We start from the raw sequence: 22,348 nt of genomic DNA on the forward strand, positions 1-22,348 counted from the left end.
ATGCTTTGATATCGTAGAACTGTCTCATTTTAAAGACCTGATGATCCACCAGTATTTTTTTTCTTCCCAATAGGGAACCCGTCTGCCCCACCTGCCCTGCCCTGCCAGAGCTGCATTCAGACTGATGGAAGGAAAAGGGGCTCAGGAGCAGAGCTGTGAGTGGGCACAGCAGGGACCAGCAGGGGTAAGTGACAAATCATCTCAGGAAAAAGGAAACATTTAATTTTTATTTTTCAATCACAGATGGTGTACGAGGGGGGGAAAAAAAAAGAAAGAAAAAAAACTGCACAAAGACCAAGAGAGGGGTTGCACTATATATAGATGTACAGCTGTTTCCTTCAGGTGTTATAACTCAAAAACGTAGGATGATTAATTTTGAAAGTTGAAATGTATAGCAGATTCTGATTACATCTGAGTGTCTATAATTTAGCTACTTAGTAAAATTAACTTGACGTTTTTAGTGAGCTGTGAGGACAATAATGTGTGAAGAGACTGAAGAGCAAGTTTGACTGCATGCTCTTTCCTTACCTCCCCCCCTCACTTCTCAATTTGCAAAGTTAAAAATACGCTTTTTCAGTTTTTCCTGCAGCTTTCCTTTAATCCAGACAAATGAGTCTGCCTCCCCCTGCTGTCAGCTGCAGTCAACGTTTTGCTTCAGAGCATCTCAGAAGGAGAGGTGAGCACTGTGCAGCCAGGAGTTTTGGGCAGCCCAGGTAAGGAACAGCCTGGTGTGGGATCTCATTTTCTGTGCTTCAGAGAAAACCCAGTGCTGTGAATTCCTGAAAATCAGGCAGCTCAAAAGTGCCTGGTTTTGTTGTTTTTTGTTTAATAAAACCCCACCTCCACACACAATCCTCGTGGGGAGCACAGCCAGCATTCAGTGAGCACAAACACTTTCCAGTGAAGGCCTCCTGCACTTGCCTGTTCTCCAGAGTGCAGTGTGAAGGACCCAACAGAACCCCAACCCTGTGCTGAGGTATCCCAGACCTCGTGCCAACCTCTGTGGATGATGAGGGTAAGTTATCTTGTATAGCATCAGCGACTTCAAATTCATTTTGTTCAACAGAGCCGTGACTGCACCACACTTTTGTAACCGAGCACTTTCAGTGATGGGTGCGTGAGGGTTAAACTAAATGATGTCCCAGTTCGTGCTGTGCCACTGCCTGCATAGTCTGTGTGGGCAGCTTGGACTGAGCTGTGGAAAAGGCAACAGGCAGGATGAAGGGAGCACAATCACATATGTGTGGTGCTGCCTGGCCCAAATATTGCTACTAGAACACTTTTAAAAATAATAATAAATGATTAGATTTAAAATTAGGGCATTTTTGAGTGTTGGTAGCAGAAAAATGGATTTCAAAATTGTCAAGCTTTGTCCCTTCTGTGAGCTCCTGTTCTCTTGGTTTACAGGGGTACAGAGGGGAGTGCAATGCTTCTGCCAACAGCAAAATGTCTTTTGATTGTGGCTGCTTGAAAGCAGGTTCTCAAAGAGAGAACTTCACAATGATGTGAGCAAACACAGCTGTAAGGGCTGCATCCCATTTGCTCCATGATGACAAACTCAGTGCCCTGTGCCCACCGTAAGGAAGATGCCCATCCCTTGACTTCTTTGTTCAACAAGAGCTCGAAGTTCCGACGTTTCAAACAAAACAACACAAACAGATTTTGTGATTATGTTAAAATTTAATTAAATGGTCTGACCCTATGTAGTATTTTCAGACCTAGCATCAATCTAACTTCCTAACAGGGCAGTGAGGAAGCACAGAAGGAGGTGGCTTCCAGGAGAATCTTCCAGATGAGATTTAAATGGTTTTAAATACTGAACATTATTTATGTTACTATAAAGCAAAGACCAGCTGGCAGAACTATTCTTCTTTCACCTCCATTCTGTCATTTCAGCAGTGGAGAAAGGGGCTGGAGGATGGATTGTGCTCTTGATTATTTCAGGACCTGTGTGACTACTACAACAAACAGCTGTATAACACAAAATATAAAATCTCAAATGAGCCAGCTTTAAAAAAAAATCTGGGTTTTTTCAATAGCTCCAGTACCATGGTTTTGTAATAAATATTAAAAACCAACATCTTTTACAATACAAAATATGTTAAATAAGTAAGTTATTTACAAAAAAAAACTTTTTTTTGCTCTCCTCCCTCCCCAAGGCTGATTCCATAAAAATGTTCTTTCAGCTCTTTTAACATCAATAAATAGTAAGGCATAAAGAAGCAACCACCAAGCAGAGGAACGGTCTGTCTTTATTAGTGGACCTTTCTCCTTCAGAGAATCCTTTTTTTGCTGGTATGGGAAGCTGGTTTTTGATTGTCAGCTGCTGGGACCTGGTTAGAAAAGCAATAATTAATACTATTCTACAGTACTACACACTTCTAGTCCCCATCCCTGAGCTATCATCCCATGAAAAAATCAGCAAATCCTGTGTTCAGCTCATCTACCCATTAAAGATGAGATTTCTGTAAGCAGAAAGGCTTTATGTCCTCACTCTCTAACTCGGGTAGGACTGAGCCCGTGCAGGAGCTGCATAAGGAGGTGCTCAGAAGGTGCTGCTGCTGAGGATAAGGGAGAAGAGATTCACAAGAAGAAAGGGAAATTTAAGGGCGGGCTGGGAAACGCACAGCCATTGAGAATGGAATGGTGTGAGGATGCGATTTAGGAGTCAAGAAGTATATTACAGCCTTCTGGGATGAAGGCAGAGCCTTCTGGGAGAAATCAAACCTGAACAGTGGATACTTAAACGCTCAAAGTAATTTAATGCTCTGCATTAGCAAAGAGCTGTTTGCAGAAGCTTTACCTATCAGGTCTGCATTTTAGGAAAACAGAAGCACTGGTTATTAACCCACACTCAGGCTTTAAATAAAGATGCCTTTTGTGAACTTATTCAGTAGACAGCTTATTGGACTGTGATCTGATGAAAATAAACCATTGGAGAAAAGACATATGAATATTAATCTGGGGAAAGTATCAGAAAAGAGAGAGGGTTTAGCTGTTTGCATGGCCAGTCATAAAACTCTAATTTAAACATCAAATAGTGCAGAATATTTTTCATGGTAAACTGCTGTCAGCCAGACTTGATCTTAATGTTGTTCCAATTGCAAACCCAAAACAAATTGGACTAATTCTGCAAAATGCTACTGACATAGCAGTGCCTATTTCTACTGAGCACATCAAGGAATTAAGTGCAGCAGATACTTTACTTACTTCCAGGTTTCCTCTAGCCTTCTTCAGGACATCATGAGTTAAAACCACTGGAAACAAAGAGGCAATGATTACAGGACACTGCACTGTACTCGAAGTCTTAGAATCAAATATTAAATAATGTACAAACTCAAATCTACGAGATGGGCAGCAGCCAGGCAACCATACACAGCCCCACCACCACCACTTCAGCTTTCCTACTTAGCAAAACCCAGAACTGTTCCTCTGTCCAAAGTCCTGTTTGGGCTCGACCCAAGGCATCAAAGGAAAGCCTTCTGTTCATTTCAAGAGAGATGGTGCATGATCTAACGGAGTCAGGGGGAGAAGGAAGAAAACAGGGCAGTGCAGAGGTTATGTGGGATGATGGGCTGGGAAGACAACGGATGGCAAAGAAGTCAGCCAGCTCCTCCTGCAGTTCAAGGACAAAGCAACCTACATATGCTTGGGGGAAATCACATCAGTGGCTCGCTCTGAAGTGGCCCAAGCTTTCTCTGCTCATTCAGCTAGTTTGCCTCTGCAGGGAGAGAGCAAGACCTGTGAATGGAGGAGGGGATGCTTCTAAACAAAACTGATATTTAGAAATGTCAGGTTAAATATGTGATTCTCTAATCTGTGTCAGCTCCATAACTGCTGAAAAATACCACTCACAAGTGCCAATTTAATATTCCAGTCTCAAAAATAAACAATTTAGCCATAATAAAGATTTTTCATTACAATAATAAGAACCCAACAACTCCAAGGGTATAGCTGTCATGAGATAATTATACCCTTGGCGGATTGCTGCAATTTGGCACTGCATTGTTACATGTTCAGAGGTTCAGATGAGGTTTATAAGCATTACATTCTCTTGCCCAGAGAAAGCAGACAGAAGACTCTGAGCCATAAGAATGTTCCAGTCTCTGACTCTAATGTATTTAGGAATGCTAAACTAAATAACAGAAACCTGAAAATCCTCGGTGGAGTGACCAGCTAGCAGGGTACTTAGAGAATGAAGCCAAGCAAGGTCACCTACTGGAATGCCTGTGGTTGCTTACTAGCAAAACAAAATAAAACAAGTATAAGCATCATCATAAACTCCAGCCCATGATTCACTAGTTTTGTTGTATGCTTGGTCAGGAATTTATATACAGATGCAATTTGAAAACATTTCTGAAATTGCTCTTTAAGGCAAAGGTGACTTGACATCCATAATTCCCATAATCAATGAAACTTAAAGAATCTTGTATCTAGGTCTTTCTGTGCAGCAGAGTGCTCTCTGCTCATAAAGAACTCTGCTAGTAAATTCACTTCGCCTGGCAAACTAGATTTTTCTAAATCAAAAATATTAAATTCAGTACATGAAGAGAATTTAGAGTACGTGACACTAATGGTGAAGCTGCTGGGAGGCAGGCAGGACTGCGCAGTACGGCTTCAGAATACAAGGTTTCATTTTATTAGAACCTAATTCTGGGTGTGCCGAAATGGAGTGAATAAAATAAGAGGGAGATGCTCTGTTTTCTTTCTGAAAGTGAGGATGGAACGAGAGGCTGTGTCCGTAAGGTTAAATCTCTGCTGATTTAAACTGTGCACAGCTCTACTGAAATTACCCACTGTGTCTGTCTGACATGTCACTGGGACAAGGAACTGACCAAACCAAATCAGTTCATCTGTCCTGAGGGATTTTAGTGGCACGGACATAATAATAGCTTTGATTTTTTTATATGACAAATCCCAAACTGAGTTACTAAAAACCTAAACAAAATCTAATTTTAGATTTAAAGTAAGTAAGTAACTTGTATGTCATTTGATACAACACTTCTGGAAGAGATGATCAAAAACCAGCTCATAAATGCTAAAAAAGAAAAAGCAACAATCATCTGTATGCAGGAGATATATGGAATTTAAACACACAAATTATAGGCTATGGAGCAAAATAACACAATGAGTTAAATAAGGGCAAAATGAGGAACAGAGTGTCACAGTAAACAATAACTTTGCATGATGTAGAGCCTTTTACATTCTAGCTTAACTACTGATAGAGTGAATGCCATTCAGCACAGCCTAACGAGCCTTCATTTTGTTGTTTCTCTAATTCAGTGGAAGCCATGAATTACAAAAAGAAAGAACCATAATAAGGCATACACTTACACTGGTCAATAATGACTTTCTCCATGTTTTCCTTCAGCTGATTTGTAGAGTGCAAGCGTTTCACTGTGCTGTGCAACTTCTTCTCTTGCTCAGACAGTTTCTTCCGCAATCGAAGTATTTCTGCTTTCATTCCTTCATCCTGTATCCAGAGATGATGATAATATATTGAGGCATCACAGAAATTATTTATATCCTGTTAACATTTAGACTCTTTAAGGTTCCGTTTTTAACCACCAATTCTAAACAAGTCATGGTTGGCACCCTGTAAAACAGGACTTCAGGTAGCCCTGATACAGTCTGCTAATAAAGCACTGATCTGGATTCCTCATGCAAAAAGCTAAGCTTATACATTTGTCTTGTTGTGCTGTGAGATGGCAGTACCTTCTGGAATTCTCCCCTAGCACTTTGCTCTTTAGAAGAGCTGATTACTCCTGTGGGGCCAAACAGAAGGCAGTGAACGCTCAGTATCGTCTGGGAGGCATTCTTTCATATACTGCATTTAAGACATCAGAAGCACTCTAATGATCCTAAGATCTCAGTATGTTGGACAAGAAGGGTCTAAAAAAAAAAGGATTCTAAATAGACTCTAATTAAGAACTGTCGTAGAAACTCAGATCTCTCACACACGAGGTCAGATTTTCTGACTGATCCAGATCAAGGTTCAAATCATACAGACAGAAAAAGCATTTGTCTGTGAGTATCTGTGATGTGCTCAGATCATCCAAGTCAGGCCAACATGCAGCTGCCCACATGTGCTGTGCACATGGGGATAAAAATGCAAGTGTTCCAATATCCCAAATAGGAACTGAAACATTTATAGATTTATTTCAAGATTTATACTGCTCTTCTGATTTAACACATTTAACAGTGCTAGAAAACAACAAAAAAACGTTATTAAAATGATATATCAAGTGTTAGCTTTCCTAAAGTTTTATTCTCTTCAGCAATCTCCTGCTTCTTTTAGAAACACGTACAAAAAGCTCAGGGAAAAAAAAATTCAGATGGATTTTACAGCCAGAGTTTGAAGCAGTTTATTGTTGAGTGTTGATATCATGACAGTACAGATAATTCATTCCTCATTCGGTTTACTTTCATTCATTTGCATAGTGCAATCCTTTTTAGTTAAAATGTTATAAAACTTGTCTCGGGGTTTTGTCACACTTTTAAGAAAGCATCCTATTTTACAGCTTAGGCATCAAAAACATAAAACGAAAATGCAGCTCAGATTACATCAAAGTTGCTGAAGTTTCTGTTGTTACTGGAATATATATAATCAAATTGAATTTAATTCTGTAACAGGGAGTCCAAATCTTTTCTCACTGAAGGAATGTTTGCAGTTTGCCTAGCTTCCCTGAATATCACACGGCAAGGCTGCAGATTACAACCTTCATATAAGGTATCTGGTAAAGAAACAGCTGAGTTGTGCAGTTTGATCAGGACAGGAAGGCAGTACACGTTCAGCCATGGCCTTCAGATGAGAGCTACCTAAAAGCCGGGTTCATGATTTACAAACCAGCTTCCCAAATGACACGTTCTTAACTGGTGTGTCCTCCTTGACACGCTGCAACAGCTCAAGAAAGCAAAACTCAAACAAAATGAAACAGAACAATACCTGAGTGCCGTGAGCAGAACTATGTACCGCTTTCATTGGAAGGGAAACTCTCCAGAGAAGTTTCAGTAAACGTGCAGCCTCTTCTAAAATCTGCTGCACTGTGTTGGTGCTTGCAGAAAAGCTTCGCAGCGATGCCTGGTCTGGTACCTGCATTGCAGGATAGGACACACGTTATATTTTACCTTTAAGGAACAATAAAAATGTAATCTTAATTAGTGGTATAAATTCCGTTGATAAGATTTCATCTTTAAGATGATGTACACAGCTATTGTGTGCCAAAAAAGTTCATTTCTTCCTTTAGACAGGCTGTTGAATTGCACATTATCTCAGAATTTGAGGGAGGAAGGAGATATCTCCTCATCAATAACCATGATTAATAATAGATTACATTTACTGGATTTGCTGTGCCACATGGTAACAGTTGGCAACTCTTGCCTTCCTCCATTTGCATTTTGTGTCACGTTATTTGAAAGTCAAATGATTACAGACATCAATTTAAGCAATATAGATGTTTCTTCCTTAGCAGACCCTTTAAACTGTTCCATTTAATGCTAAAATAACTATCAGAACACACATAAAACGTTTTCCTCTGCTGACAGATGAGAAAAATCAAATTGAAGAAATTGCACAAACGTGAAATAAAGGAGAGAAAGAATGCAAGGGGAGCAAATGGATTACCAAAGCAGCAGTGATACTGAATGGGGGGAGGGCAGTGAAGTAAAGGCATTTATGGTTTGTGCCCCATCCAGCATATCATCTGAACAGTGACTGGGAATTGCAATCCTCCTGTCACACAAAGCATCCCATTTGCCAAGTAGTCTGAAACTTCAACGATGTAAAGCCTGATAGGAAACTCACTGCTTTTATCTTTACACTAACAGAAGTTAAAAACTTAGATTTCTTCTTCAGTCATTATCAGCACCTTAACTAGGTCATCTGAAAACACACAGTACTTCAGAGACCCCTAAGTGTCATTCAGACATCTTTCTACTGTGAGTGTGCAGGTGATTCTACAAAAAGAATGTCAGAGTTGTTGCAGGCTGCATTCTCAACAGCTTTACTAATTATAACTCAGAAATAGAAGTGTTCTTAGAAATATCTCTGCTAATAGTGATTCAGCAGTGTCAATAGCAGCCTCCAATACAGTGTTTCACTGTTTCTACCACCAGCATCTTGTTCTAACCTTCTGTTCCAAATCTTCCCTATTGCAGGTTAAGTTTCTCAGTTCATTATTAACTGCCATGGACACACACAGATTGGTCTTTCCCTTTTGTTGAAACTTGGAGGTAAGTTTGGTTATCTCATCCATCCCAAATACACTGTTGGGCTGTTAATTGCATCCAGATATTAACACTGAGTAAGAACAAATCAGCATAAGCAAACACTTGCTTTCCTGATTCTAGGAGAAAACCATGAAATATCTGATTTTTTTTTCCCCTTTGGTATATTTTTCATTAGAAAACAAACATTTTACTGTCTTAAGAATTATAATGCTTAAGACAACAGCACTGTGACTTGGTATCTTTATGTCACATATGATGCAGAAAGAAAGGCAGACTGTGTCTAAGAAGTCAAGATTTCACCATTACTGAGATATTCAAGTTGCTGCTCATATTACTGAAGTATTCACTGCTACCAGAAAGTGGAAAAAATATGTAAAAGCTTCCTCAGTGTAAAACAACCCTCGTTAGCATACATCAGTCATTGCTGTAATGTGATCACTTGGAGGGCAGGGTACAGGTAAGTGGAGAACCCAGCCAGCTGGCTGTTGTCAGCTGTGTATTAAATTACTTTTAACTAACTCTCATTTCCTGGGCTTATCCCAAGCCTCCATTACAACAAAATCTCCTTTATTATTATTATTATTATTATTATTATTATTATTATTATTATTATTATCCTTAGGTTACTGATACATACCCATAGCTTAAGCCCTGTCTAAAGCATTTTACAGTTGAACCTATTTTGCTGTTGTTTTTTAATAATTTTCAGTGTGATGACTACCAGTTTCCATAGTAAAAGCAAGCAGTTTCACCTCATTCCAAGTAAAGTGAGACAGCTTATTAAAGGACCAGATTTAACTAATTTATCCATAGCCTCATTAACCCAGAATCACAAACAGGAGCCTGCATCTACATGCGACTTCACCAGCCAAGTTAAGGAGTTAATAATGCCTGCTGCATCGTTAACCTGGCAAAATCCAGCACTTTCTACCAGCTTTCACTGCTTACCTTTATTCCAGGCTCCTGCAGCTTCGTACCAGCGACCTCTCTTAAAGTAACCTCCATTTCTCCCAAAACCTGTTGCCCTTCTGCAATCTGCTTCCGGAGAGCGTTGTAATCCTCAATCAAACCAAGGACGTGGCGCCCATTTTTGTCTGCCCACATCCGATGCCCAGGAACGAGCCGAGGGGTACATGATGTACCAGAAGATGAGGTACTGCAGCAGTCTAAGTCATCTTTAGAGGCAGAGTGTGTACCTGGCACAGAAAAACAGTATCGATTTTTTTTATCCTTACACATAATTACATGAGACTTCTTTCAAACATGCACATATAGGGTACCTGTGGATGTACCTGTTTGTGGCAGTGAAAAGCCATGTCCGTGCTTCTGCAGCTCACACATGTTTCTGCTGGCAGCAGGGCATTTGCAAAGATTTTCTATACATCAAAAGGGAATAAGGAAGAGCGTATCAATAGGAGTTAACACACATTAAAAAATCGTCCTGGGTCAACTTCTGTTCCTCTTTTCTACAAGAAGTAGGGAAATACAGTGAATTTTTTTGTGCTCAGGCTGAGCATCTTCCATCCTTCACCCACACTCATTATTTTTGGCATCTACCCAAAGCTGAAGATACCTCCCAGACTCAAGATGTGGCTACAGTATAGCCTGATGAAGATATTTTAATCAGCTCCATAGGGATGACACTCTCCAAAGCTACACCATACATAAGGTCAGATCTTGCATATACAAGCAGTGGGAAGGGAGACTTCACGCTGTATGTATGGAAAGCTGCAGAGCACTTCAGCAGCAAGAAAGACCATTCTTGTGCCCTGTTCATCCATACTGGGGCCATAACCCAAAATGCAGCAATAAGAATAGATTTTCCCTGATTTGCTGCAACAATATCACTTAACAGTGATCGAAATAAAGGTAAAATATTTCCCAAGAGCATAAAGGGGAAATCTGATTTATACAAAGACCATTTAGTGAACTTATTGATCCTTCCTGAGTCAACCACAGCAAATGCTGTAGAAGTCTGCATTAAAATAAGAACCCTCCAGTAAGCAAAATTTCTGGCACTTTAACACAGCCATCCTTCCATCCCAGACATTTTCCACAAATACTTTTCTTGAATGAAAAAGAAGTGACAGCTGGAGCCTGTAAGACAGCACAGTGTGCATTTCATCACCCCGTGCACTAATAGCTCTAGCAGGAAAGGGATTTGAAAGGCTGATGGGCAGTTCCCAAACTGTAGAGTCGGTGTTGAATAAAGTTTTAAGAGCATCTTTAAAAAAGCAAGGAACAGGTTCTACAGTGGAACAAAAGCACTTGTGGCACAGTACCGTTCATTCCTGCATAATGCTGAGATTCTTGTTTGAAAAGATAATTGATATTCACAGCTGACACTGATCCCATTTCCTCCTTCTTTTCTTTTGAAAGCTGCTCCTCTAATTTTTCGTGCAAAGTCTTGTTTGTCTCTATGCTTCTTTCAAGCTGTACTCGCAAACTCTGTATTTCAGTCAGCAGTTCATGTAAGTCAACTGGATTATTCTGATCTTTTCGAAATTCTTCTGATGCATCACATCTGGGATCTGAAACGATTGGAAAGAAACACTTAACATCTTTCACAATTAAAATAATATCAGCCATTATCAGAATGCTGAACAAGTAAATTATAGCTAGTTTTATCCTCAATATTAAGAATTAACTACAAACGGCACTGAGATAATGGTTTGACAAAGCATGTCTTAATTGCTTTTGCTCTCAAAAGATCTGAAGAGCTGAAAATTATTTTGTACTTTGTCCATAAAAGCTAATAAGTCTCATACCAACAGCAAAAATATAATAGTAAGAAAATGAAGATTTACAAAATTTGAAGTGCAATAAAGCACAGTCTGGGGGGAAAAAGAAGTAATGGGTAATCTTGGAGTACGAGGAGGGATAGAGGACAACTGAGTTTAATTTTACACACTGCAGAGAAAAAGAAAACAGTGATCACCTGGCAACCAGCAACAAATCTGAACCTCAAAAAAGAAAGGCTGCATTCATCTTTCATAGAAGGGGGTCGGTACACAAAAAATTTCACGTGTTCTCTAATGCTGAAATCAAACTGTTCTCCAGATAGTGGAAAGGATTCAAGTGGCATGAGGTGGTGCTGCTGCTCTCTAATTACATTGCCAGTTCTGCAAGGAAACGTACTTCTATCCCTGAGCCAACAGGGGCTTAATGTCTAACACCAAGAGGGCTGTTCTGTAGTTAGGCATGAAATAGAGTAACAGCAGGGCACATTACTTAATGTTGGAAGAAGAGAAAAGCTGACTTTCACAAGAACTTCCAATGGGAAATTTGCTGGATCCTGTATGCTGTACTGACCAGCATTCTGCTTTTTTTACCTAACCATGCTACCCCTTGTTTGGTGCCATATCTTCCATAAAAGGTGGAAAGCAACCTGGACATGCTTGGCCAGAGCATAAGCACACCTTGCAGCTATACTTCCCAAGAAAAAAGCAACATTTTATCATCAGGTTGTTGCTTCTGCTTTTGCAAAGCAAACCCAAGCAAAAACAAAGCAGTAATGACTGAGCCCAACTGTCTTTTGACAAGATCACATCCAGGGAGAGAAGGGCTGCAAGAGCCAAGGGTTAAGAAATAACTGTTTATACCTGCCCTCTTCCTCCTTGCTTCCTCCAGCTTTTCATAAACTTTGATCTCAGTTCGGAGCGACTGCAGTAACTTCTCATTCTCAGAGAGCTGATGCTGCTTTACATTCATTTCTGTTTGCAACCTGTTAAGATCCAATAAATCACTCAGTTAATAGTTGAATTCTTACCCTTTATTTCAAAATCCAGAATCCAATCCTCCTTCCTCAACAATTCCTCCGTTGCCTTTTGAATGCATCTGTGAACCTGATTAATGTTAATGGCTATGGCTAAACACATCCACATCACATTGACAATTTTCTTCTCTAAATGCATGTCTAAATGTGGACAGAATCTATACCTGTTTAATTCATTACGACTGCTGTAAATTTCACATGTCAGATATCTGGTTTCATCCTCCTTTTTGCCAATTTGTTTTTGCAACCTTTCATTTTCTTTCTTGATGCATTCATAATCCTCGTGAAGATGTTCAATGATTGCATTCTTTTTAGAAAGAGATTCTCTTAGCTTTTCATTTTCCTTTTGTTTATCTGAAAGGAGAAACACGTGGTGTTTGTATTGCCTATAACACATTAAAAGCTTTTCAACAGAATCAGCTTTCTTAGAGACTGACAGAAAATAGCAGCTGCTCTTGTGAGTTTTAGGATTTCGCTTTTTCAATTGTCAAATGATTTTTTGCTATATATATTTCCTGTGACAATACAACATTTAATCCCTAAGACTTGCAAGAGGTTCCATAAGAGGGCTCAATAAAAACCTGTGTACAGCCTCCTTTGCCAGATGCCCCACGTCTTGGAACTGATCAGAAGGAAAGGATTCAAAAACTAGTGGCAGCGATTTCCCAAAGAAGGCACACTAACTTCGATAATCCTCCCAAAATAACTTTTTTTAGTTGTTAGGAAGAAAAAAAAATTAATAGGGTTGCTTCTGGGAGTTGCATCCATTCCATCTTGTCCCACAGAAATCCCTTCATTCTATCCTTTCCAGTCTTATCCATCTGCCAACTTTATCACAGCTGTCCTCCCTTCCTTGGTACAACAATTCCCCAGGACAAAGAACTGTTGGTTAGGGACAAATGAGTGCTGCAGCCAGAGAACTCTACAGGGACACTACGTCACCCTAAGTGAACCAGCATTAGAAAAGGAAGAGGCAAGTTTGGCAAGGTAACACAAGGCAGAGTCATTCCAACTCCCAACAGTTAGAAAATCATTCCTTCACCTTCAGTAGCCGTGCTGAAAGCACATGCAAATGGTGATACCCACGTGCTGCTGACAACAAGCACCTTCAGCCTTCCACTACTAACAGGATAAGCTAAGATTGGACCCAAGATGAAAGCAAGCAAGAGGTACGTAGGCAGCTTTCCTCCAGGAACAAAAGGAAAAGCAGCTCACAACTCTGGAGACATGGGTATTATTTTAAAACTCAAGGGCAGCAATGCGTTATTCATCGCAGTTCTTAATATAAAAAAGAAACACTGGTATTATCAGATCATATTGTCAGATGTAGAAACAAACAAAAGCTGTAATATTTTAACAAACAGTGCATTTTAAACACAATGGTAAGCTGTAAGAGGCACCAAAATGAGGTCTTAAGAACACAGAGATGGGGAAAAAAGGATTACGAAAATGGAAATAAAAGGCACAGAAGAAAGAGGGGAAAGGACATATAAAAAGAATGGTATATAAAAAGAAGAATGGAAAAATGAAAGCACACATCAAATGGAAAATGCTACGAATAAAGAGAAAGGAGCATTACTGCTTCACTTTTATCATTGTTAACCCCAGTGTGAGTGCTTGTGGCTGAGCACAGAATTTCAGGTGTGGGAAGAACAGTGAAGGCAATTGAATGGACTGTAAATACTTCCTTGTTTTCTGATTTGGAATGAGTTGCAGCCTACTTCTGTAAAGCACAGTTTTACGTTTTACCTCTGGATCCTTTTGCCAGCATTGCATTCAGAACTTGATTTTGCTTTCTCAGGAAATGTACTTCAGAAGTGAGAGAATTATGCTGCTCTGAGCCATGGATAAAATTGTTTGCAGAACCTATAAATATGTACATAAAAGATGATTTATGAGTCATCTCTAGGTCATTAAAGATTAAACTTTCCAGACAAGAACAATTTTTAAAATTGCAGAAAAACATGTTATGAAAGGTATTTATCCCCTATGTGTTTTGAAGGTTATCCTTACAGACTGAAAGACAGTTCAGGTTAATGCCAAGGAACCTAAAGCTCTGCATCACAAGTACCTCTCGTCGCTGGGCAGCCATTACCCAAATTGCAAAATTATCTCTGCTAGTCTTTAACTATCAGCCAAGAACGCACCAGGACAAAAAGCAGCAGTATTTTGTGACATTGCTATTTTAAAATAATGCAAACTGTACCAAGGTTTACCTGTATTTCTGTATTGCTCTGTTCATGCAAACCATTGCAGAGGACAGCTAGCTTTTACAGATTAATTAACAATGGCTAACGAAGGAAGTAATGTGCTGTTAATACGTATGATGCCACGTCAGTCCAGAGCGTAAGGCTGGAGTCACCACCCTTCCCTCCAGTTACAAACTGAGAACCCATTTATGATGGCAGGGATGAAGACTCATACCTCTTTATGTCAGATATGTAAGGTTTATATAGCTGAGCCTGATCACCTTGGGCTTCCATCAGTGGTTATGGGGAGGCACAGGAACCCCCAGAGAGGGACACATCCTCTGCACATCCCTCTGGGGAGGAAATGCATCTCCTCCAAAGGGAGGAACTTCTTGCCAGTGCCTCCAAGAGGGGCTGTGTGTGACTGGAATGTCTGACTGTTAGAAACTCAGGGTTGGTGAATCCTACTCTGAAGGTCTCACATGAATGTGAGTGTTAAATCGTGTATCCACATCAGATAAACTCCAGCCTAGGTAATCCTCACAACGCACTGCATTTACACTACTCATCCCACACTGATGTGTACAGTACACCTTGAAAACTGCCATATTCCATTTTCAAGGCAGCTGCCTTGCAAACACAAGTCAAGTCACTGTTATTGCCCTCTATAACCTATTTGTAGTCAGTAAAACACTTCAGAACCCACTGGAATTAACATTACCACTAAAAGTATTTTTCAGTTGATTGGTTACCCCAGCATCTACTATGCTTTAGTGCTCGAGATAACTGCATGAGTGTCAACTGTTTGGTTAATAGAGAAATAACCAGCTGGCAGAAGAATTAGTGGGATGTATGAGGAGGATGCCTTTCAGCTCTGGCAATTCAATTCAATTGGATGTGCTGCACTTCCTCTGAATAATCTCATTTTATTGTAATCCCAACTGAAGCTTTTACCAACTACCTAACTGCGGTGTAGTGTGCCATGATATGCACCTCTTGTCATTACTGAAAGACTCACAGGCTCTAGAAGCTCAGCACTAATGGCATTTTACTATCTATATGTTAAAGAGTTGAGGTAGCTACGTGAACTCAAAAGGCTTTTTCCTTTCAGATTTTAACAAAGCAATTCAACTTCAAGTGGCAAACCTTGATGGTCTCATCTTGATTCTAATTTATTGCCCATCACCCAGCTTTATCCTATTTGAAAAGTGATGCTATCACAATCCGACTGAAAAGCTTTAGAATATAACTATTAGTTATCTTACATAATAAGGGATAATGCAGAGCCAGTGGTAATAAGGCCACAATCCTGCAATTTGACCTACTACTGAGACTACTGCTTCTGTGCAGAGCCCTGCTGACATCAATTATGCTCTCCATAGATGCAAAGGTCCATCCAGCCAGAGTACAGTGAAGCATCGGGGCCTGCAATTGGGATGCACTTGAGTTTCCATTATGTTATGTGCTGGGCACTACGTGTGAGCACTCAGAAAGCGTGCCTTGAAAGTTTCAAAGAAGCACTGGCTGAAAGACAGGCGCTACAGAACATCACAGCAAAGAGGAAGGGAAGAAACACTCGTTCCCAATGAAAGCAAAATAAAGGCAAAACAAAGCTGAAGTCTGAGGACAGACATTAGTTGCTTATGGGTTAAAAAAAAAAGGAAACAAAAACCCCATTTAATGTTAACTGCTGTTATTAACATTTGAAACATAGGAAACTCAAAATTAAACCTTTGATTTTATTTTGATGCCTAACATTTGAAATGATTGAAGCAATTATTTCAGTTCTACTTGCACTGCAAATCTCAGCTCTGTAGTAATGATGCAGTCATTACCAGCACCGTGTATCAGTTATAGAATGGTGGAAACCCAGAGGCACTCAAATGCTTTGAAAATCAACTTATTAAAAATAGCATGGCAAAAAAAGCAGGCAGGTGTGTGTGCATACATAGATACAACATCTATCAAGTAGACAAGAAAAATTCTGTGTTAAATTTCTTTGAACATATAACTCAATATCAAGCAAATTTAAGAGGCTCTCATCAGCAATTAAGTTATGTTACAACTTGGTTTCGATTTTTAAAAGAAAACAGACGAAGGATATTAAGTTAAAACTAAAAACTGTTTTGAATAATTATGACTCAAAGCTAAAATCTCCTTCAGCTCCACTTGGGAACTTGTTTTTACACTGAAAGTTAAAACATAAAATAACAAAAGCCCACAAAACAAACCCCATCTATTATGAAAATAAGTAGCATCATTACTAGAAGAGGAGATATCTGAGAACATGAAAGAGATCTTCAGAACTGAGAGGATCAGGAAGAGCAGAAAGAACACCATAACAAAAAAGAACAGCTGTAACACACAGTTGTTTTTTCTTTTCTTTTTGAAGATTTTCCTCCGTGCATTGCTAGGTGCACCAAGGCAACAAGAAGACAGATATAAAGCATAAGACAGTTTATAAAGAAAATATACTTTCACTGCATTAATGGATGCCCTTGCCAGAATCTTTATGAAGCTGTAACAGAGCTGGAAGTGTTTCAGTGTGGTTATTTCAAGAGAACGGTGTGCCTTTCCAGCACTGTAAATACTTCATGTATGAAATGGATGCTTTTTTATACTCCATTCCAGCAGTGTAAATTATTCCTGAAAGCAGGCTGCCAGTTGTAGGCAGTATCCATTTAAACAACAACAGAAACAGATCACAGGGATGATGTAAAACATAATGAATCTAATGTCAATATTAGTGAAACTGAGTTAGAGGAGAGCAAAGATGTATTCATTGCCTGCTTCCACTCTGAGTAATGTTACATATTAATCGATTGTCCTATAGGGAAAAACGTGGGAAGGAGAACAAGAAAAGAGCAAGATGTGGGAAGGTATGTCTGGGGCTGTGTGCTAGGAAATGGTCCTTAGTGAGGGCCTGGCCACCATCTTGTGAAAAGTTTTAAATGCACCACTGAGCTGAGTTTTCAGAGGTGCTGAATACTACCAAGAAAGAGCAGTAATTCTGAATTTGCATGTTTATTTTTAGTATTTTTCATCCACTGCTTTATATTAGAGTTTGGAATGAAAACCCACTCTATGTTAAAATTTCCATCGGTTTGACAGGTACTTCTCATTACAAACTCACAATGTCATTTTGTGTAGAACACATTTATCATAGTAATCAATTCAGATGACAGGCTGAACAACAAGGCCTAGGCTCTGTGCTCTGCTGTGGCTATTTGTCCTTTATGTACACAAAGCTGGCTTCAGAGCAGTCAGAGAGCTGCACAGGAGGCATCTCCAGCAGTGCTGTCTATGGGGCACTGACCACCCTGAGCACACAGGGAGGAGAGGTATGAGAGCTAATTCCACAGCACTCCTCCTTTGTACCAATAGCAGCAATGTAATTTAGAGCAAATAGCCTCCTCTTTTCAAACTGGGCTTGGGCCCAATTGAAATTATGTTAAAATTGACTTCCTCACTTGCAACTGCCCCTGGCTGGACATGGCAGAGGATTAAGAGGGTGACATCCTAACATCCAAAACCATTGTAACAATAATGATGTCCTAAAGGCAGAAGGAAGCGGGCTGTTCGCTGATAACAGAACTAGAAGGTCATTCAATTTTCTGGGTGAAATTCAACCACAGTAACATCAAATGGCAGAAAACAACCTGGTAGCACTTCTGTCCTGTTCTCTTAGCAACACTTGCAACTGCAGGCTCTGTGGTGTATCCGCATCCCACAGAAGCTCTGTGCAGCTGTCCTGCTTCAAGCCATGGAGTTAAGGTTAGGATTAGGCATTTGCTCCCCCAGGCTTCAGGCAGAAGAGGTGGATTTAAGTTATCAGCAGATAAATTCTTACCTTGATCTAGCTCTTTGTCTGTTACTTGTCTCTCAAGCTGCTTCCTCAGTCTCTCATTGTTTTTTATGGAATATTCTAAACGTTGTCTCAGGATTCGAATTTCGTTCATGTACTCCATTAATAACTCTGCATAAACCAAGAGATCACTTCTTAGTTAGAAGAAATTTTCTTATTTGGACCACTTCTTATTTAGAGTAAATGACTGTATTCCTTTCCACTGAGCACTCCTGTCAAATCTAATGTGTGTTAACGTCAAAAAACGACACAGAACCATTCAGAATGTTACACACTAACTGTCTCCACAACAGGTATTCTCCATTTGGGCCCAAACCACATATGTCCTGAGAACCACTCTAAATGTTAACAGTGGTCCAGTTTTCAGGCTTTTTAAACATCATCTGCCTAAAAAACTGTAGCAGATGGACATAACATCTAGTTAGCACATTCCCTACATTCAGACATGAATCCAAAGCTCTGCAATACAGCCAAACATTCAGACTAAACACATAAGAGTACACATTCTTCCTTATAACAATAGGAAGCTTACTGGAGTAATTCAGATATAAATTTGACTTTGGCTCACACAATGCGTACCTCAATAAATAAATCTGCTCTATCAAGTTTCATTACTTTACCTGTTCCTTCTTGCTTTGCCATTCCACAATTTTTCTTCCACTGACTGTAAGTTTCAGCTTTACCCAGGAACTTATCTGTTTTAGCTGTCACTCTCTTATTTGCCAGTTTATCCATGTCATACACTCCTGGTTTACTCTGCAATATTTTTCTCCTGCACACTACGTGCTATCTCAGCTATTAAATTTTCATTGCTGCCTGTAACAAACTACTGCAAGCACCGCTCGTGCTCAGTGAAACTACCCAGGTCAAACATGACACCGCTTATTAATTATGCAGCACTTACAATTCTCAAGGAAACACAACACTGGCTTTTATAAAATTAGAAAATCTTTCTTTTTCAGTGCAATAATCTCTTGACAATTGTCTATTTTCCCTCATAACTTGTCTATTTAAAGACCGTCTGGAGTACTGTAAAAGATGATAGTCTAAAACAACAAAGACAAAATATCGTAGTTAATTTTGTTTCAAACAGGAGGTAGTTCAAATCGTTGTCATCTCTGTATGCCTTATTACTGAAATTGCAATGATTATGCAAGATACTGGAAAGCTGAAGCAGACAAACATTCTTCATTATTTCTTAATTAGTTCCCTCGTGTCTTATTTATCGCGTTTTCCCCAATATCTTCATTGGGAAGATTATTACCTGGGGGAAATTTGCTTGGCAGAAGCGCCAGTGTGGCATGCTGTCCTTCTCCTAGGTCATGTCTGTGCTCTGGTGATCCAAGAGATGACTTCTCTGACAAATCAAAATCAGACAGGCTATGAAGAGCAGATGGTACAGGTGATTCATCCTTAAGCTCCTCATACATTGTGGCATTCTTCTCATTTTCCCTTTTGAGACAGGCAACATGTTTTAAAATATAAGAATTATTCTATTATTTTGGGAGCAGCAAAAGACAGCATGGTATCATGTTTACAGGACAAAGGTAAAGCAAGTGATTTTAGGTGACTAAGCATTACAGAGCACTGTGTTAGCTGCACGAATCAAGATTGAAATCCAAACCTCACTGAAGTCAACAACCAATGAATCTGAAGCCCAGTGTTCACACTGCAGCACTAGGTGGTCACCTCTGTGCTAAGAGGACCTCAGACTGCCTTCAATAGGAAGCTGAGAACTTCTGTAGCACAGAAGAACCCCAGGCTGGCAGAAACCCAACATATGCAGCCAACACCTGCTCTCTTCACCTTCACCCTTATGCTGCTTTCTTCAGCAGAATGGTGTTTTGAGAATGAAATACAACAGAACTGTATACTGGTGCTCCTGAGACAGCACCAGGATCACACAACCAGAAAAGCTACCCTTTAACACCCAAATATAAGACACAGTGGTGTCTTATAGCACAACAGTGAACATTTTGTTTCTTCGTAAAAGGGAAAACCCTGATAACACAATGCCTCAGTAATTAAACCATGCATTGGTGAAACACTGGCACAAGTTGGTGGCAGATGCCCTGTCCCTGAAGACATTCAAGGTGAGGCCACACCAGGCTCTGAGCACCCTGAGCAAGATGCAGATGTCTCTGTTAGATGTCTCTGCTTGATGCAGGAAGGTGGACCTTTAATGATCCCTTCCAAATGATTCTATGATTATTGCTGAGAAGTAGAGAAAAAAAAACCTAAGCTTGTTTTCTGTGAATATTTTACTAACAAAATGTATATTACTGAAACAGGCAACATAAAAAAAGTCCCCTCCAAGAAGTAAGACAGTTAGGTTGGGCTGCAAAACATGGAGCATCCTTACCAACTTTGGTCAAACAACAATATATTTAAATAACACTGAATTGCACTCTTACCTTTGAGCTAATTCATAAAGTATGGTAACTTCTGCACCTACTGACTCTCCTGCAAAGGAAAAGTATCTGATTAAAGACAGAGACTGAGAATAATGTTTGCTTCTCCTCCATCTCAAGCTATTCAAACACAGAATGGTAAATTAATGGGAATTTAGAGAAGCCAGCAGATTCTCAACACACTGTGCATTCATGTCAAATATGTACGTGAGAAAAACTACTTATAACACAGCAACAAAAGTTTCTGAGTTCAAAAAAACGACCAAGGAAGGACTGAGCAACATATGTGCCAGATTTTACAGTCTTAGCGTTTTAGTTAGCAGACAGAGATGAAATATCCTGCTAGATGACAAAAGGATTAGGGGTACACGTCACTACTACTTCAATAAAAATTACACAAGAACCATTCCCGTTCACTTGGATGTTGGCCATCTGGAGCCAGGCTAACAAGCTGTCCTTACTAAAGGAGCACACACAGGGCTCTGCCTGCAGCACTCTCAGTGGCACAGTGTGTAAGCACACACACAGCTCAGTGCTAGAGACCTGGGCTCAGACACTAATTTGAATTAGGAAATAAGAACTGTGTCGTGTCACCTTGGCTCAGCACAGTGCAAAATTTTTGTGCAATTAAGCAAAAGCGGCAGGCAAGAGTTGCACAGCTCAGATTTCAGGGGAATGAACTGAAGGTCAGGATGGAAATGCAGAGACAGACGGCTGTTTATGCACCTTCTTTACAGTCAGTTCCTAGTAAGCTGGATGTTCTTTATTGCCCTACAAACATCATTTTATTTTACAGTGTGATTCAGTGCAATAGCATTGTGTTAGGTACACTGAATTGTCTCAGTTGTCAGTGGCTTTTCATAGTATATAGGATACCATCTGTTGGCTTGGTGGTTTTTTTTTTTTTTGATGTTGTTTTGGTTTTTTTTTTTTTTAAGACATTTAATGTTTATTCACTGCACACTCTTTGTATTTTTAATGCAAGGAATCTCTGTTGCCACCAAAATCACTGAAGACACTCAATCTTTTATCACACTGCTATGACACACTGCCCATTAATACCTTTTTCTCATATACAGCTCCCTTCTATGAGCCATCACAAACTGCAAAATGCTGCAACTATCTTTGAAGAAAGACAGAATACAGATCATTGCATGGCTGGGAGCTGAACGTTCCCAAACAAAGGGATCTTCCAGAAGCAATGTCAAAAAGATATAGGAGGTCTGGGTCCCTTTTTTTAGGGCGATTCAAGTGCTTGGCTGAAGATGTTTGTTTTGCAGCTGACATCTGCAGAAGCTCTACAACTGGGTGAGAAACAGCCCCATTTGCAATGATAGGACTGAAATTAAAATTTTAATAAACTACAACCACTGGGTTTTGAGCAGTTTAAAATACTCTAAGACAACTCAAAATGGAAGGTGCCAATACAGAGGGCAACTGCAGCGGGAAAACCCAGGCTTTTTGGGTCTTCCAAGCCAGTCCATCACATCACACATTCAGAAGCAATCACGAAGAAAGTAAGGGTTTCATTTCCACAGACACACAACTCTACACGAACGCACTTCAAACGAGCACAAAGCTTTGCTACTTACCATACAGGAGTTTCCTTTCCAGCTTTTCAAACAACAGCACGCTTTGATTCAGCTGCTCACGGAAGCCTTCAGCAACGTAATAATCTACATCGCTGGCTTGAAGCAGTTCCTCAAAAGCCTTAATAAGGCTCGTCAGATGCTGATGGTAAGTGACACAGCCACAGCGGATCTCTTTAATTTGGTGGTGTTGAATGGAAAGCTCTTGAGCTTGTGAATGAACTAATGAATCGTATCTGAGGGAATGAAATTATCTTTGAAAGTAATTTTCTGAGCGTAAATAACATTTA

The 22,348-nt window shown here is 39.8% G+C and overlaps 1 protein-coding gene and 1 long non-coding RNA gene across 11 annotated transcripts in view; one reads left to right on the top strand and one right to left on the bottom strand.

Annotated features, from left to right (window-relative positions):
- LOC109370468 (uncharacterized) overlaps positions 1-22,348 on the top strand; it is a 39,448-nt gene that overhangs the window by 14,752 nt on the left and 2,348 nt on the right. The window contains exons 2-4 of one of the 7 annotated variants that reach the window (XR_014887337.1): positions 74-184; positions 578-1,015; positions 8,158-22,206. This is a non-coding gene — a long non-coding RNA (uncharacterized LOC109370468). Of the gene's footprint in view, positions 1-73; positions 185-577; positions 22,207-22,348 lie in introns of all 7 variants that reach the window. The other 6 variants (XR_004161654.2, XR_014887336.1, XR_014887338.1 and 3 more) reach the window with 6 other exon arrangements.
- CDK5RAP2 (CDK5 regulatory subunit associated protein 2) overlaps positions 1,661-22,348 on the bottom strand; it is a 72,687-nt gene continuing 51,999 nt past the window's right edge. For 2 of the 4 annotated variants that reach the window (XM_031556169.2, XM_031556168.2), the window contains 14 exons: positions 22,062-22,294; positions 20,473-20,521; positions 19,323-19,510; positions 18,044-18,169; positions 13,754-13,870; positions 12,169-12,358; positions 11,832-11,953; positions 10,512-10,760; positions 9,510-9,605; positions 9,178-9,425; positions 6,947-7,093; positions 5,335-5,473; positions 3,211-3,257; positions 1,661-2,333 (listed from right to left, as the gene is read on the bottom strand). In XM_031556169.2, coding sequence (XP_031412029.2) covers positions 2,274-2,333; positions 3,211-3,257; positions 5,335-5,473; positions 6,947-7,093; positions 9,178-9,425; positions 9,510-9,605; positions 10,512-10,760; positions 11,832-11,953; positions 12,169-12,358; positions 13,754-13,870; positions 18,044-18,169; positions 19,323-19,510; positions 20,473-20,521; positions 22,062-22,294 — 2,011 coding nt within the window. In that variant the 3' untranslated portion in view covers positions 1,661-2,273. The remainder of the gene's footprint in view (positions 2,334-3,210; positions 3,258-5,334; positions 5,474-6,946; positions 7,094-9,177; positions 9,426-9,509; positions 9,606-10,511; positions 10,761-11,831; positions 11,954-12,168; positions 12,359-13,753; positions 13,871-18,043; positions 18,170-19,322; positions 19,511-20,472; positions 20,522-22,061; positions 22,295-22,348) is intronic. The other 2 variants (XM_003211223.5, XM_031556170.2) reach the window with 2 other exon arrangements.

The sequence above is a fragment of the Meleagris gallopavo genome, chromosome 19 (genome assembly GCF_905368555.1).
Source record: "Meleagris gallopavo chromosome 19, MGAL_WU_HG_1.1, whole genome shotgun sequence".
In the NCBI taxonomy this organism is placed as follows: Eukaryota; Metazoa; Chordata; class Aves; order Galliformes; family Phasianidae; genus Meleagris; species Meleagris gallopavo.